The sequence below is a fragment of the Oncorhynchus keta genome, chromosome 10 (assembly GCF_023373465.1).
Source record: "Oncorhynchus keta strain PuntledgeMale-10-30-2019 chromosome 10, Oket_V2, whole genome shotgun sequence".
In the NCBI taxonomy this organism is placed as follows: domain Eukaryota; kingdom Metazoa; phylum Chordata; class Actinopteri; order Salmoniformes; family Salmonidae; genus Oncorhynchus; species Oncorhynchus keta.
The window spans coordinates 20,085,059-20,099,260 of record NC_068430.1 but is presented as its reverse complement, the minus strand read 5'-3'; the positions used below and the strand labels follow the sequence as shown (position 1 = coordinate 20,099,260).

Below are 14,202 nucleotides of genomic sequence, written 5' to 3'. Positions count from 1 at the left end.
AGTCCCTCCAAGTCAATGTAAAACTTCAGGACCTCGTGTCCCTAGAGAAGCACACAATACAAATAGATGAATGAGTTGTTGAGGCATGTAGTTGTGAAGATATGATGCTTGTCATATTGCACTCTGATGTTTTTCTGACTTGTGTCGTGAACATGTTAGTTACTGACGTACTGCTTGTTGTATTGATGTGATTTTCACCTGGTTTATATTTCATGTGCCTGTTTATCTGATACTGATGTGTTGATGCAGTTGCCTTGGTCCAGGTCTCTTGAAAAATGTACTTTTATCTCAACAAGACTAACCTGGTAAAACAAGGTGAATGAGTGGATGTTTTTGATATGCCTCTTGGTGTTTATTAATGCTCTGTCCTTACAGTCCATGCATCCACCCATTACCACCCAAAAGGGGGAGTGAATCATTTCAAACAACACATGGCTGAAATCAAGATACTGTGGAGGAGAATGATTCGAAGATACAAGATTGGGGGGAGGGGGAGACAGGGAGACAGGGAGACAGGGAGGGGGATAGAGCTTGAAGGGAAACATCAGTCCTCAGAATAAAAAAAGGTCCTGCAAATGGCAGTGGCTTAAAGCCCTGTGTCTGGAGTCCGGAGTCAGACCGACAGTCATCGCATGGCTGAGGCTCACTAACAGGCTGAAACAGACTGCCTGGAAATACAAGGGATGACTTCATTCTGACAGAATGATCCAAACCTGTTTCTAATATATACAGTACACATAATACATTGTTACGATATGACAAGAAAAACAAGCGGTGAAAAAGACATCCTGATCCCTGGTTACACACGGATGCAGGGATCAGCGCTGTGCTGATCATTCCTGGCATATTAAATCACCTCAAAGATAGAGACACACGGAATCATGCACATACACACACGCACAGATGTATGTGATTTGATTTTGAACCTAAAAACTGTGCTGATGAACCTGAAGAATATTGATGTCTCTTAGGTCGTGTTTACACTTGACACTTACATGCGACTTTTGCTATCAGAATATGAAGATCGCATTGAAAAGACCGGTCTAGACGCACAAAAGTCGCTTTGTGTTCAGATTTGGAAGTGGTCATGGATGCATTGTGTGTGTATTTCACCTCAGTCTGGATGCAATCAGGCTACCGAAAGCGCATACAGTGGGCAATGTCATCAGCACTCCCACAAGTATCCAGAAAACAGGTTTTGGGACCGAGAGGCACCTTTCATTATAATGTTGGAGGAAATATGTTCAGAGTGTGTAAATGCTAGCCAACTAGCTAATAAATAGAAAATATTTTGGCTCGAGTTATGCTATCCTGTTTGCAATCCCTTTAGCATTGCTTGCTAGCTTGCTGGCTAGCTACAGTAGTTAGCTACTGCCATCAGTTGTTATTTTATTATCATATTTAGCCTATTCCACCGTTTGTAGAATGCATACTGCCATTTGAATATAGCGCGGGGAAAGGGAATATGGACACACTGTGGACACTGTAGACACATTTGAATGTACAGTATGTGTAAATGCATGACTCGTTCGGTATTCCACGATCAGAATACAAACGCTGCCTGAACTGTGAAGTTTAGACATGGCCTTATAGCACAGTATCTGTCAGAACATTCCCATTTCAATCCTCATTCAACACTAGGAGTAGGCTTAGTTTCTGCTTACTGACCACTGAAAGGATTATCCATCCACTCTGGTCTTGATTGTCTGAACCTGAACGTGTCTGTTTAAAACAAACAACTTGGTTCATTTAGGGTGAGGTTCACAGCTTGGGTGCTCATCACAGAGAGGCTGTGTCTGCCTCAATTGTCCCGTTGTCTCAGCTGGCCTTCCTCCTTTTGGCAGGGAGCCAGAGTGGGCCGAGCCCGGGCTCATTGTCACCTCACCTAGCCACGGTAGTGGGCCACGGATAGTGCTCCGATCCACGGGGCGGCTGGGCTGCAGGAGGGAGCTCCTCCGAATGCTGCCTCTGATTGCTTTAGAGCGCTGGTGGAGGTCCAGCCGGCAGTCTAATGATTTACAGATTGGAACACTGTGGTGTACATGTGTCAGGACGATGCCATAGGTCTACCACAAACAACAGTAGCAGAGCAAGCTGGCGGCTTCTCCTCCCCTGTCAGAGAGAGGTGTGGCCCCTGCATTCTGTCACACAACACTCCCCCAAAGACCACAAATGAAGGATATGAGTGGCGGAGGGGAGGGGGGAAAAACTTAAAAGGCTTTCATCATGTCAAACTGAAAATACATTATCTATTGACCTGGAGATGCCCTCTGTAAAACAGAGAGGGGGAGAGAGAGAGATTCACCTGGCAAAAATTGACGGTAGATGATGGGTTCGTGTTTTTTCCCGTCGTATTTCTGAAGAATAACAAGCACTGCTCCATTGATATCATGAATATGTTCAATGCAAAATCTATCAGATGATGCTGACAAGATGACCTATCAAATGAATCATGATCATTTCATTTAAATATTAAAAGAAAGCCAACGCATCATTTCAGTGAACAGAGGAAGTCAAGAAACCATACAAAAGCAGTTTCTCTTTTCTTGTTTTCCGTTGCTCACCAGCTTCAAGGACTCAGCTTCAGTAGAACTAAGAAAGAAGTGATCTTTACACGTTGCTTTCAGAGAACACACAAAAGATTCAACAAGGGAATTGTTTTCAGTAGTCTGCCGCCCTATGTGTTGCATTTGCCTGTCGACAACCAAAAATATAATAATTATAAAGGGGGATAGGTTGTTTGTCAAGGCCATTAACATTATCTGTTTTTAGTCCAACTACACAAACATTCTCAGGATTGTATTTTCTGACCTGCTAATAGTGGCAAATAAAAGTCAACTTTCTTAATGGAGAGTTGATATAGAAAAGAGAGGCTGGCTTGCAGCCTGCAGAACCTCACAGTACCTAATGGTACTAGCGACATGAAAAATGAAGGCCCATCAAGGCCACCATCCAGACCTGGAACAGAGCAAGTCTAATCAAGGCATTACACTGATGGCACTGGAACCATGTTGACATAACATCTTCAGCCCAGTTGCATGTCACATATTCTAATGTAGGCGCTGGGTGACTACCCAGGAACCCTTGCAGTGTGGCATAGTTAACTGAGCAGGCTCCAAAGCAATGCCACAAACAAGCCTCTTTTTTCCCTTCTTCTTCCGCGGTGCGAGTGGACTATCAGCGAGGGTCCGACAGTGTTGTGCCTAATGACCTATTTCTCCACTCCTGATCCTGCGGCTGGCATAATTAGTTACCTGGGGCTGCAATCCAATTTGAAGTGATGACAAGAAAGTGATCCATGAAAAAGTAATAAGTTAAATCCAATTTCAGCCAGCCTCTAATTAAATGCACATGGAACTAATGAGTCAAACCCTACCATTTCACTGATAATGCTAATTAGCGGGGTGGGAGTTGCTCGCTCTCGTCCCGCGCCACTGTAGGTGTGAAGCGCGAGGTAAAGTGGCATAGACTTTTAATTACACGTCATTCTGTCAGTAATTTACTGGCTTTTTGACCAGTTAAGTATGTTAAGCTGCTCTCCAGCCTTCTAACAGCTGTTTGTGTGATTTAATATGATTCAAGGCACTGAGAAACAGTATGCAAGCAGCACATTCAGTATCTAGTCTACACATTACATTGGGGGGGTTTGGAGGTAAAAACACCCCCTCTTCTTGGAGATATAAAACACAACAGCCATTTCATGCTGATCAAGGATTCTCCTGCTTGGTTTTTCTCTCCCCCTTCTATGCAGGTCATTTTTTTCAGATGTTTCAGATATTCTGTGCTTCATTATTTTTGACTTGTATAAAATGAATTGGAGTGAGTCGCAGAGCTTGTGCATCTCTCTCTCTCTGTCTGTCTAATGGGGATACTGATGAGATGAATAGGTCTTCACGACAGATAGATCTTCACAGCTCTACACACATCAGGTGGCAACTCACTGCATATCTCATACAGTTGAAGTCGGAAGTTTACATACACTTAGGTTGGAGTCATTAAAACTCGTTTTTCAACCACTCCACACATTTTTTGTTAACAAACTATAGTTTTGGCAAGTCGGTTAGGACATCTATTTTGTGCATGACACAAGTAACTTTCCCAACAATTGTTTACAGACAGATTATTTAACTTATAATTCACTGTATCACAATTCTAGTGGGTCAGAAGTTACATACACTAAGTTGACTGTACCTTTAAACAGCTTGGAAAAATCCCAAAAATGATGTCATGGCTTTAGAAGCTTCTGGTAGGCTAATTGACATCATTTGAGTCAATTGGAGATGTACCTGTGGATGTATTTCAAGGCCTACCTTCAAACTCAGTGCCTCTTTGCTTGACATCATGGGAAAATCTAAAGAAATCAGCCAAGACCTCAGAGAATTTTTGTAGACCTCCACAAGTCTGGTTCATCCTTGGGAGCAATTTCGAAACGCCTGAAGGTACCACGCTCATCTGTACAAACAATAGTACGCAAGTATAAACACCATGGGACCACGTAAATGTCATACCGCTCAGGAAGGAGACGTGTTCTGTCTCCTAGAGATGAACGTACTTTGGTGAGAAAAGTGAAAATCAATCCCAGAACAACAGCAAAGGACCTTGTGAAGATGCTGGTGGAAACAGGTACAAAAGTATCTGTATTCACAGTAAAACGAGTCCTATATCAACATAACCTGAAAGGCCGCTCAGCAAGGAAGAAGCCACTGCTCCAAAGTGCACGGGGGTGGCAGCATCATGTTGTGGGGGTGCTTTGCTGCAGGAGGGACTGGTGCACTTCACAAAATAGATGGCATCATGAGGCAGGAAAATATGTGGATATATTGAAGCAACATCTCAAGACATCAGTCAGGAAGTTAAAGTTTGGTCGCAAATGGGTCTTCCAAATGGACAATGACCCCAAGCATACTTCCAAAGTTGTGGCAAAATGCCTTAAGGACAACAAAGTCAAGGTATTTGAGTGGCTATTCTTTGGCCAGAACTGAAAAAGTGTGTGCAAGCAAGGAGGCCTACAAACCTGACTCAGTTACACCAGCACCAAAATTCACCCAACTTATTGTGGGAAGCTTGTGGAAGGCTACCCCAAACGTTTGACTCATATTAAACATTTTAAAGGCAATGCTACCAAATTCTGTCACGGCTGGCTGAAGGACTGGACCAAAGTGCAGCATGGTAAGCGTACATTTTCTCTTTATTCAAAAAATTATGCCAACAAAACAAAGAACAAAAACCAAACTGTGAAGCTTTGGGCTATGTGCCCTGAACAAAGACAAAGTTAACTTCTCACAAAACAGGTGGTGGAAAAGGGTACCTAAGTATGGTTCTCAATCAGAGACAACGATAGACAGCTGCCTCTGATTGAGAACCACACCCGGCCAAACACATAGAAATTGAAAATCATAGAACATAGACTGCCCACCCAAATCACACCCTGACCAAACCAAAATAGAGACACAAAACGCTCTCTACGGTCATGGTGTGACAAATACTAATTGAGTGTATGTAAACTTCTGACTCACTGGGAATGTGATGAAAGAAATAAAAGCTGAAATAAATCATTCTCTCTAACATTATTCTGACATTTCACATTCTTAAAATAAAGTGGTGATCATAACTGACCTAAGACAGGGAATTTTTACTCTGAATAAATGTCAGGAATTGTGAAAAACTGAGTTTAAATGTATTTGGCTAAGATGTATGTAAACTTCCGACTTCAACTGTAATTGTTGTATCATTGGACCAACAGGCTTCGATTCAGCTTCTACCCCAAAGCCATTAGACTGCTTAATAGCCGTAAGACTGCTAAATAGTTCATTAAATGGTTACCCGGACTATCTGCATTGACCCTTGCGCTGACTCTATGCACACTCACAAGACTAAATACAGTGCATTCGGAAAGTATTCAGACCCCTAGACTTCTTGCACATTTTGTTAGGTTACAGACATATTCTAAAATTGATTAACCCCCCAAAAATCCTCATCAATCTACACACAATACCCTATAATGACAAAGCAAGAACAGGTTGTTAGAAATTTTAGCAAATGTATTCAAATAAAAAAACTGAAATATTACATTTACATAAGTACTCAGACCCTTTACTCAGTACTTTGTTGAAGGAACCGTGGATGTGATTACAGCCTTGAGTCTTCTTGGGTATGACGCTACAAAAGGTTTGCATAGTTACGTAAATAAGATATTTCTATTTTAGATTTTTATACATTTTCAAACATTTCTAAAAACTTGTTTTCACTTTGTCATTATGGGGTACTGTGTGTAGATTGATGAGGGGAACAAAATAATTGAATCCATTTTAGAATAAGGCTGTAACGTAACAAAATGTGTAAAAAGTCAAGGGGTCTGAATACTTTCCGAATGCACTGTATCCTCCAAACACCAGGCATTATCCAAACACCAGGCATTATCGGGCATTATCACTTACATAAACACTTGTCTGTACTTGTGGCTTTCATTAGGATAGTTTCAACCTAGCAAAATGTAACATAACCTACGACACATTACAAAGCAGGCAATTTAGCATTTTATTTAGATACTATGGCCAACTAGCCTGTGCTCTTCACAAGATTTGGGCAGAGGAGGAAAAAAGGCCCAGCTCTCTTTTCAGTAGCTTAGTGACAGGTTGGGCAAGATCTTAGAATTTGTATTTTTTCTTTGTCTGTGAGAGAATGTGTAGTACTTCACTATGTACCAAAATCTGGCTGTACGCTGGAATCTTCCTTGTAGCCTCCCGTGTTTGTTGACCTCTGCTATACATTTTCCAGCCTGACTCTGGAAACTCTTTAGTTTGATCCCTTCAACTTATTTGAATCCTGACAAATGCACACACAACTAAAAGTTCAACACAACTAAAAGTTCAACACAACTGAAATATCAACACAACTGAAAGGTCAACACAACTACAACACAACCAAAAGGTAAACACAACTAAAAGGTCAATACAACTGAAAGGTCAACACAACTACAACACAACTGAAAGGTCAACACAACTACAACACAACTGAAAGGTCAACACAACTACAACACAACTAAAAGGTCAACACAACTACAACACAACTGAAAGGTCAACACAACTACAACACAACTAAAAGGTCAACACAACTGAAAGTTCAACACAACTGAAAGTTCAACACAACTGAAAGGTCAACACAACTGAAATGTCAACACAATTGAAAGGTCAACACAACACAACTGAAAGTTCAACACAACTGAAAGGTCAACACAACTGAAAGGTCAGTACAACTGAAAGGTCAACAGGACTGAAAGATCAACAGGACTAAAAGTTCAACAGAACTTTAAGGTGAGCACAACTAAAAGGTCAACACAACTAAAAGGTCAACACAACTCAAAGATCAACACAACTAAAAGGTCAACACAACTCAAAGATCAACACAACTAAAAGGTCATCCTCTAGAGCTATTATTGAGACAAAATTGCCTCTTTAATTACAGATGTAGGATCTTAATTTGAGTCAGTTTTCTACAGCGGGAAAAGATTCCTGCGGCAACAGGAAATGTGATTGATCATGTGGATTATAATTAATGGAGATTTTTGTAGGGGTTGATACATTTTTCACTAGGACATATCAAGTATGAACTTTCTCAAAAACACAATACTGTTAAGGTTGTGTGTTAGTGTGGGTTTTCAGTGAATTTATGTCAATCATGAAGCTCATCTGCATTTCTTGCAGTGCAGGAAAATTCTCAGTGATAAAAGAGAGATTAAATCAAGATCCTACATGTGTACCTGTCATTAGACCTAGCTGCTAAGGGAAAGGGGCTATTAAATATATATATATATATATACACACACACGCATATAGAACAGTCCTTCGTATTAATGACCAAATATGCCCCGAAGTCATTTGCAATTTCGCACTGAAACAAACGTTCAAACAAAGATACACATGTGAGGCGGCTCAAACGGGTGATCTGAAAATAAGGGGTGATCTGAAAATAAGGGGTGATCTGAAAATAAGGGGTGATCTGAAAATAAGGGGTGATCTGAAAATAAGGGGTGATCTGAAAATAAGTGGTGATCTGAAAATAAGTGGTGATCTGCTGTAAGTGGTGATCTGCTGTAAGTGGTGAAAACAGTTTCTCCTTGATATTACTGCCCCCATTGAGGGTAGTGATGAAAGAGGGAGAGGGAGAGGAGGAAAGAGAGAGAGAGAGAGAAAATGAGCGAGAGAGAATGAGAGCGAGAGAGTGAGAGATACCAAAGGGCACCTAAAGCTCCTAAAGGTTCATATCTTCTGCTGGAGAGTTGGAAACATCACCTACTCTTCCCCTCTCTTCTCCTTTATCCTCCTTTAAACAGGCCACTCATGTTTCTATCACATATTAACCACTGCTACAACAGGCCTCGATCAGCAACACACATCATGTGTGCATTATTTCCTTGGCTTTGTTAAAAAATGTAATACATCAAAATATTTCCAAGAGGCTGATTTCTGAGAGTCTAGGCTTTATATTTTAATTTTTACTTTATTTAACTAGGCAAGTCAGTTAAGAGCAAATTCTTATTTTCAATGACGGTCTAGGAACAGTGGGTTAACTGACTGTTCAGGGGCAGAACAACAGATTTGTACCTTGTCAGCTCGGGGGTTTGCACTTGCAACCTTCCGGTTACTAGCTCTAACCACTAGGCTACCCTGCCGTCCCAGGCATTCAGAACTGTGTTTATTCTACATAGTAATATAATTAATGTGTCACAGTCTGAGATGTATGTTGTTGATCACACTCACATTGCAATCCACACCCACGAACACACACACGCAAACGTGGTTGGCCTACAACCGTCACTCACTCTGCCTCTCTTAATTTCCTGTTTATGAAGGTTGCTTGGTACATTCACCCATGACAGAATAAAAACAGCACACAGTGTACTATAGAAAAGATCAAGAAAGTTCAGCTCTCCATTGCTCAACTTAATAAGTGACTTTTACAACAGACCAACCGCTTTTGTTTGTCTTGAGGTCTCCAACTTGGAAGCAACAATATGACGGTTGACTGGTGTAAACATACACTGTTTGCATGTTCTTAACAAACATATGACAGTGTGTTCTGGTACCTGTAGGCTTGGCTGATTCTCATTGTCTTTGGGGGATTTTAGATCGGTGCCTTGCTGAAGCTGCAGCTGCTGTTGTTGTTGTTGTTGTTGTTGATGTTGCTGTTGCTGTTGTTGCTGTAGAAGGATCTGCCGAGCCACTTGAAGAGCCTGAAAGAGAGATGAAAATGATGGTGGGTTAAAAAAGGGAACAACATTGAAACTAAAAGCAGATATTTGATTGTGTCTTGGGGCTCAACCCTTCCCTTGAGACCACTCTTCTTTTAACACAACAGATGTAACCCAAACAACGACGTGTTCTTGGACTGCTGATAGATAATAAAACAAACAGGATTTTACACAAATCAATAGCCACAGGCCAATGCAAATATTTTCTGTTGATTTAGATATGATTTTATTAGGATCGCCATTAGTCGATACCAATGGTGACAGCTAGTCTTACTGGGGTCCTACTCGTAGCGAAAAGACAATACAGAAAAAAGTTATTTTACAATTTACATACATTTATAAACATGAACATGTAGTGTGCGTGTGTATACTGTAGGTTGCAATTACAGTAAACAGAAGAAGTCAGAGGCACAGAACGGTGCTTTTTGATCCTCCTCTCCCCCTGTCCACTCCCCTCCAGAAAGTAAATAAAAGGTTTATTGCTGCTCCAAATATCTGTTAAAGGACACGGCCTTCTCAGTGGAAAACAAAATACAGTGCAGTCACATGTTTATTGCTCCAGCTACTCCCTTTTCCCTCACGATAAATAATCAAACATGCCATCCAGAACAAACAAAGCCGGGGAGCCGGGAAAAACAGTGGTCATGAAAACCACACTGATACCAAGAAAAGCAAGCGTGTATTCCCACAGTGAGCCGCCAGCCTCCTCACACCTACACCAGTGAAACATCTGAGTAAATAACTCGGCTCATACTTTCCATACTCCACAGACGATTACTCCCACAATTAAACTAACAGTCCGAGCCCATCCCGCACAGCAGAGTAATAGTCCTCAAGTCAATTATTTGATGAGTCAGGTTGATTGCCAGATGCAAATTAAAAGTGGTATGTTGAAGATGAAAATCGGAAAAGGTGGAAGGGGGAGGTGCTCAGAGTACGTAAGAGAAACGTGTGAAAGAGTAAGAGGAATGTATGGAAGATGGTATGAAAGTGAAATAGGAAAAGGAAGAGGGTATGGTGAAAGGCTTTTAGAGAAACAGAGAGAGTGATAGGAGAAGATGATCTATAGGCCTGTAAATGCTCTATAAAGGAAAGGATGAGAGGGGAGTCCAGCTCAGAGGCAGGGGCAAACAGCTGTGCACTGCTCTGCACCGTGTGTGTGTGTTGACCCTCTCAAACACAGGCCTGAGGGATGACATCATGAGGCAAGAATATAACCACAGGCTACAAAGAGGCCACTCTCCTGGCGTTTTACCCTTCCACCATTAAAACAAGTTCTCTCTCTCTTTTCTCTCTCTCCCTGCCTAAAGCTTGTGAGGGGAAAACCCCAGCCCACACATTCATAAAGATAGTGTACCCTTTTCTTGTGACAGTGTGAGATCTACTCCAACACAAACAGAGAAATCCAACGCAATACTAAGGCACAAACAATAACCTACTATTTATAGCCCTAATTATAAGAACATGATATTTAACCCATTCAGTTACGGTATGACAAACTTCCTATCTTCCCGCCTACAGTGGCAGACCTACCTAGCACTTAAAGCATGCAATGTAATTCAATAACCTCAAGTAGGTTATTGTAGGTAAGAATAAGTTGATGGTTAAAAGTTATATACACATTGCACTACAGTACTTATGCAAAATGTGCAGCATAAAGTCAATTTGAAATAGACAATAGACCACAGAGCTGTGTAATGGAATAAAGGACAGAAGGTTCTTCTTCGATGACACAATAATCTTACCTGGTGAGGCAGCATGGCACAACAGAGCACCAAATAGTTAAGCCAAGCCTACGGATTACTACAGCGGAACATTTATGAATAAACAAAAGTAGTATTTAGTTTTCTCTGTAACTTATGACACATGCATGCTTTGGTGTAACCTGTCTGGGTTACTAAGAGGGGTGTTGGAACTAAGATACTTGAGTCAACAGGATATGATGGGAGTTTTTAGATACTAATGGGTGAAGACATATATTTCTGGGAATCATTAACAGGAAAAAACCTGGCACAACACCTACAGTACTGCATCATCAATCAGCATACATACAGTAACTGTGACGTTGCGATGGAACACTGTGTATTGTAAGATCATCCACGTTGATCTCAAGTTGATCATCAAATAGAAACTAACCTCATTAAGACTTTCATATTTGATCAAGTAGAAAAGCAGTCAGAAAATAATCACTTACAGTATTAGTCATACTGTTTGGGCTCTGTTTTCCCCAATGACTTTATAAAATAGTTTTAAAAGCGAAAGACAGGATGAGTCAAAAGACCGTCATTATCGAAAAATAACGATATAAAAAGGTCTAGCTGGGGAACCTATGTAGAGTGTTTCCGAGTTGAGGCCGGCTAGAGGCTGAGGAATGATTTGTTGTTTAACAAGGCGACTGTAGCTGGCTGCCTTGGAGAGGCCTGATGCTGTGCTAAAATAACCCATTGTGAGCTGTCACTGTGATGTTTACACAGCACCCACTCTTCTCTTCACACAAGGCCTCTTCTCTCTCTCTCTCCCCTCTTTCCCTTTCCCCTCATCTCCTTTTGATCTCACATTCAAAGGTACTGGGGCTTGATAGACGTACAAGTCTAAAAGCAGCTCCAGACGCGCTAAACTGCCAGCGGATGACAGACCGGAGCATCTAAAGAGCAGAGAAATGAGGAGAACAGCATGTTGTCTGGGCACTACAATAGCACAAATCAAGAGACATATTAGGTGGAACTGATCAGATACAGTTCAAAGACAGATAATACAAACAGATAACTAGGATGCAAAGGGAACAGGAGACTGCCGTGCTTTAGGGCGAAGCAGATGTCAAGCTAAGGGGGGAAATACTGTATGTTTATAGAATTAACTAGGGTTTTACACAGAAATACACATATTCAAGTTTTGACTTATTCTAATGTACAGAACCAGTAGATTGAACTGTGTGTATTTCTAACTGGCAAAACATGTCATGAGTAACATGAGGCTTGCCAATTGGATTTAGATATTTGTACGTGCGGAACCTGTCTATGTACAGGTGCAACTGAAGAAGCTTCATTACAATGTGCTGCTATGGTTGTTTGTACTACAGGCTAAGTTGTAGCTGTACAGTATGAGCTAGGATAAGGAACAAAATAAACACACACACACACACACACACACACACACACACACACACACACACACACACACACACACACACACACACACACACACACACACACACACACACACACACACACACAAACAAACACCCTCCAGGATCTGACAAGGTCTTATTGCCAACAAAGACAACGCAATTTGATATCCTTGTCATTTGCACATTCTCTTTCAAATGTGATCAAAGTTCACACCTTCCCCTGTGTTAACTGGTCTGTTTTAATAAACAGCGGCTGCCTTATTTCTAAATCTACTTTCACACCATATTAGTGAGTAGAGCCTCTGAAAAGGCAGGAGCAGCTCTCATGTCCCAGGGCTATCTAGCAGTGATAAGGGAATGGCTAAGTACTAGATGTCTTTATATGCAGTCTGCACATGTGGATTATTTACAGGCTTTGGGTTTCCTGCTGTTAAAGCCAGCTCTGGGTGCCATACAAATCCCTGCTCTGAGAATTACCACAATTCTTTGCTTTGATTCAGCCCTAAACTTTTTACTATGTTGTAATGGCACGCACATTTTGGACATGACCAAAGGCACTTCTTTATCTCTCTACATCTGTTGACCTTGAGTAAACAAAAAATACAAACAACTTGTGTTCAACTGTAGAGGAATTCAAATGCGCTGAGAGATACGTCTAGTGGTAGGCTACGTTCCTCGGAAAGAAGAGACCAGCAACAATCATCCTCCAGTTGAAACTGACAGACAAATGTGAGCCAGGTAAAGAGAGTGGTTGTGTGAAAACTGAGAGGGCTCCATTCAGGGTGGCTCCACTGCAAGAGGTGCGGTGACGTGGGTCTGGTCTAGTGTGTTTGTTTAGGCCCATCAGGAGAGAGCCCTCTTTATTTCCTCCGACTCACCAATGTCCTCCAACTCCAACGTCAGTGTAGACCTTGAATGTGAAATGATTTCAAACAAATGGACCCTAACTGCTAGAAGATGTGCGCGCAGATGTAATCGGATCCCTGTGGCCATTGTGGAGACTGGAGAGAGAGGAAAAATGGCAGAGAGAGGAGAGGAGTGGAGGAAAGCGGAGAGGAGTAGAGGAGAGCGGGGTCCAGTGCTCGCTGTTTACCCAGTGGCTGGAGTTAACTAGACAGGAGACCAAGGTTCTCATACGGCCAGCAAAAACACAGCTAATAGGTTTGTCCTTAATGTAGTCCTGCTCAGCAGACACAGGCATTTCTCCCCCTTCTCAGGTCTGTGGGTTTTCCTGGTGATGGCCTAAATGTCAAGGTTATCCGCTTAACTTTCTAAGTGAAAGAGCACACGTCTCAACTCATCTGACATTTATGGCCCTGGCTCTACCCCTGCAATGTTTTATCCAAACAAAGGGCCTTCAGTAGCCCTGTGCAATAAGCCCACTTCTCTCTGGATCCTCCTGGTGTGTTCATAGTACAGTAGGCTGACTCTCTCCTACAGAGTGGAAAGCTGTTCCTTCCATTTTTGTAAATTATGCAGGCTATTGTAAGACTGGCGGGGAATTTATTGAAACTGGGAGAGTTACTCACATTTTTAGAATAGGACAAGTAGGATGATGTGTGATCAGCGGGGCATTGAGTGTGCAAACATATAGTAATGGAATTCACTTACAATAAGTGTCATTTTTATTGAAATGCATATGATTTGGGACCATTTTTAAACACGTGAGCAGATAAGCAGCAGTAGGAATCATGTCAATTTATATGAATTGAGTTCTATACTTTTTTTTGTACAATGGCTGTTTATCTGTAATGCAAAGTAGGCAGGGCTGTATTCCCTGTAAGTATATAATTAATGCCATTTCCAAAAAGCCTCTCCACATGGA

General features: G+C 41.6%; 1 protein-coding gene across 7 annotated transcripts in view; it reads right to left on the bottom strand.

Annotated features, from left to right (window-relative positions):
- LOC118389636 (forkhead box protein P1-B) overlaps positions 1-14,202 on the bottom strand; it is a 245,979-nt gene that overhangs the window by 68,719 nt on the left and 163,058 nt on the right. For all 7 annotated transcript variants that reach the window (XM_052526631.1, XM_052526635.1, XM_052526629.1 and 4 more), the window contains one exon: positions 9,086-9,232. In XM_052526631.1, the coding sequence (XP_052382591.1) occupies positions 9,086-9,232 (147 nt within the window). The remainder of the gene's footprint in view (positions 1-9,085; positions 9,233-14,202) is intronic.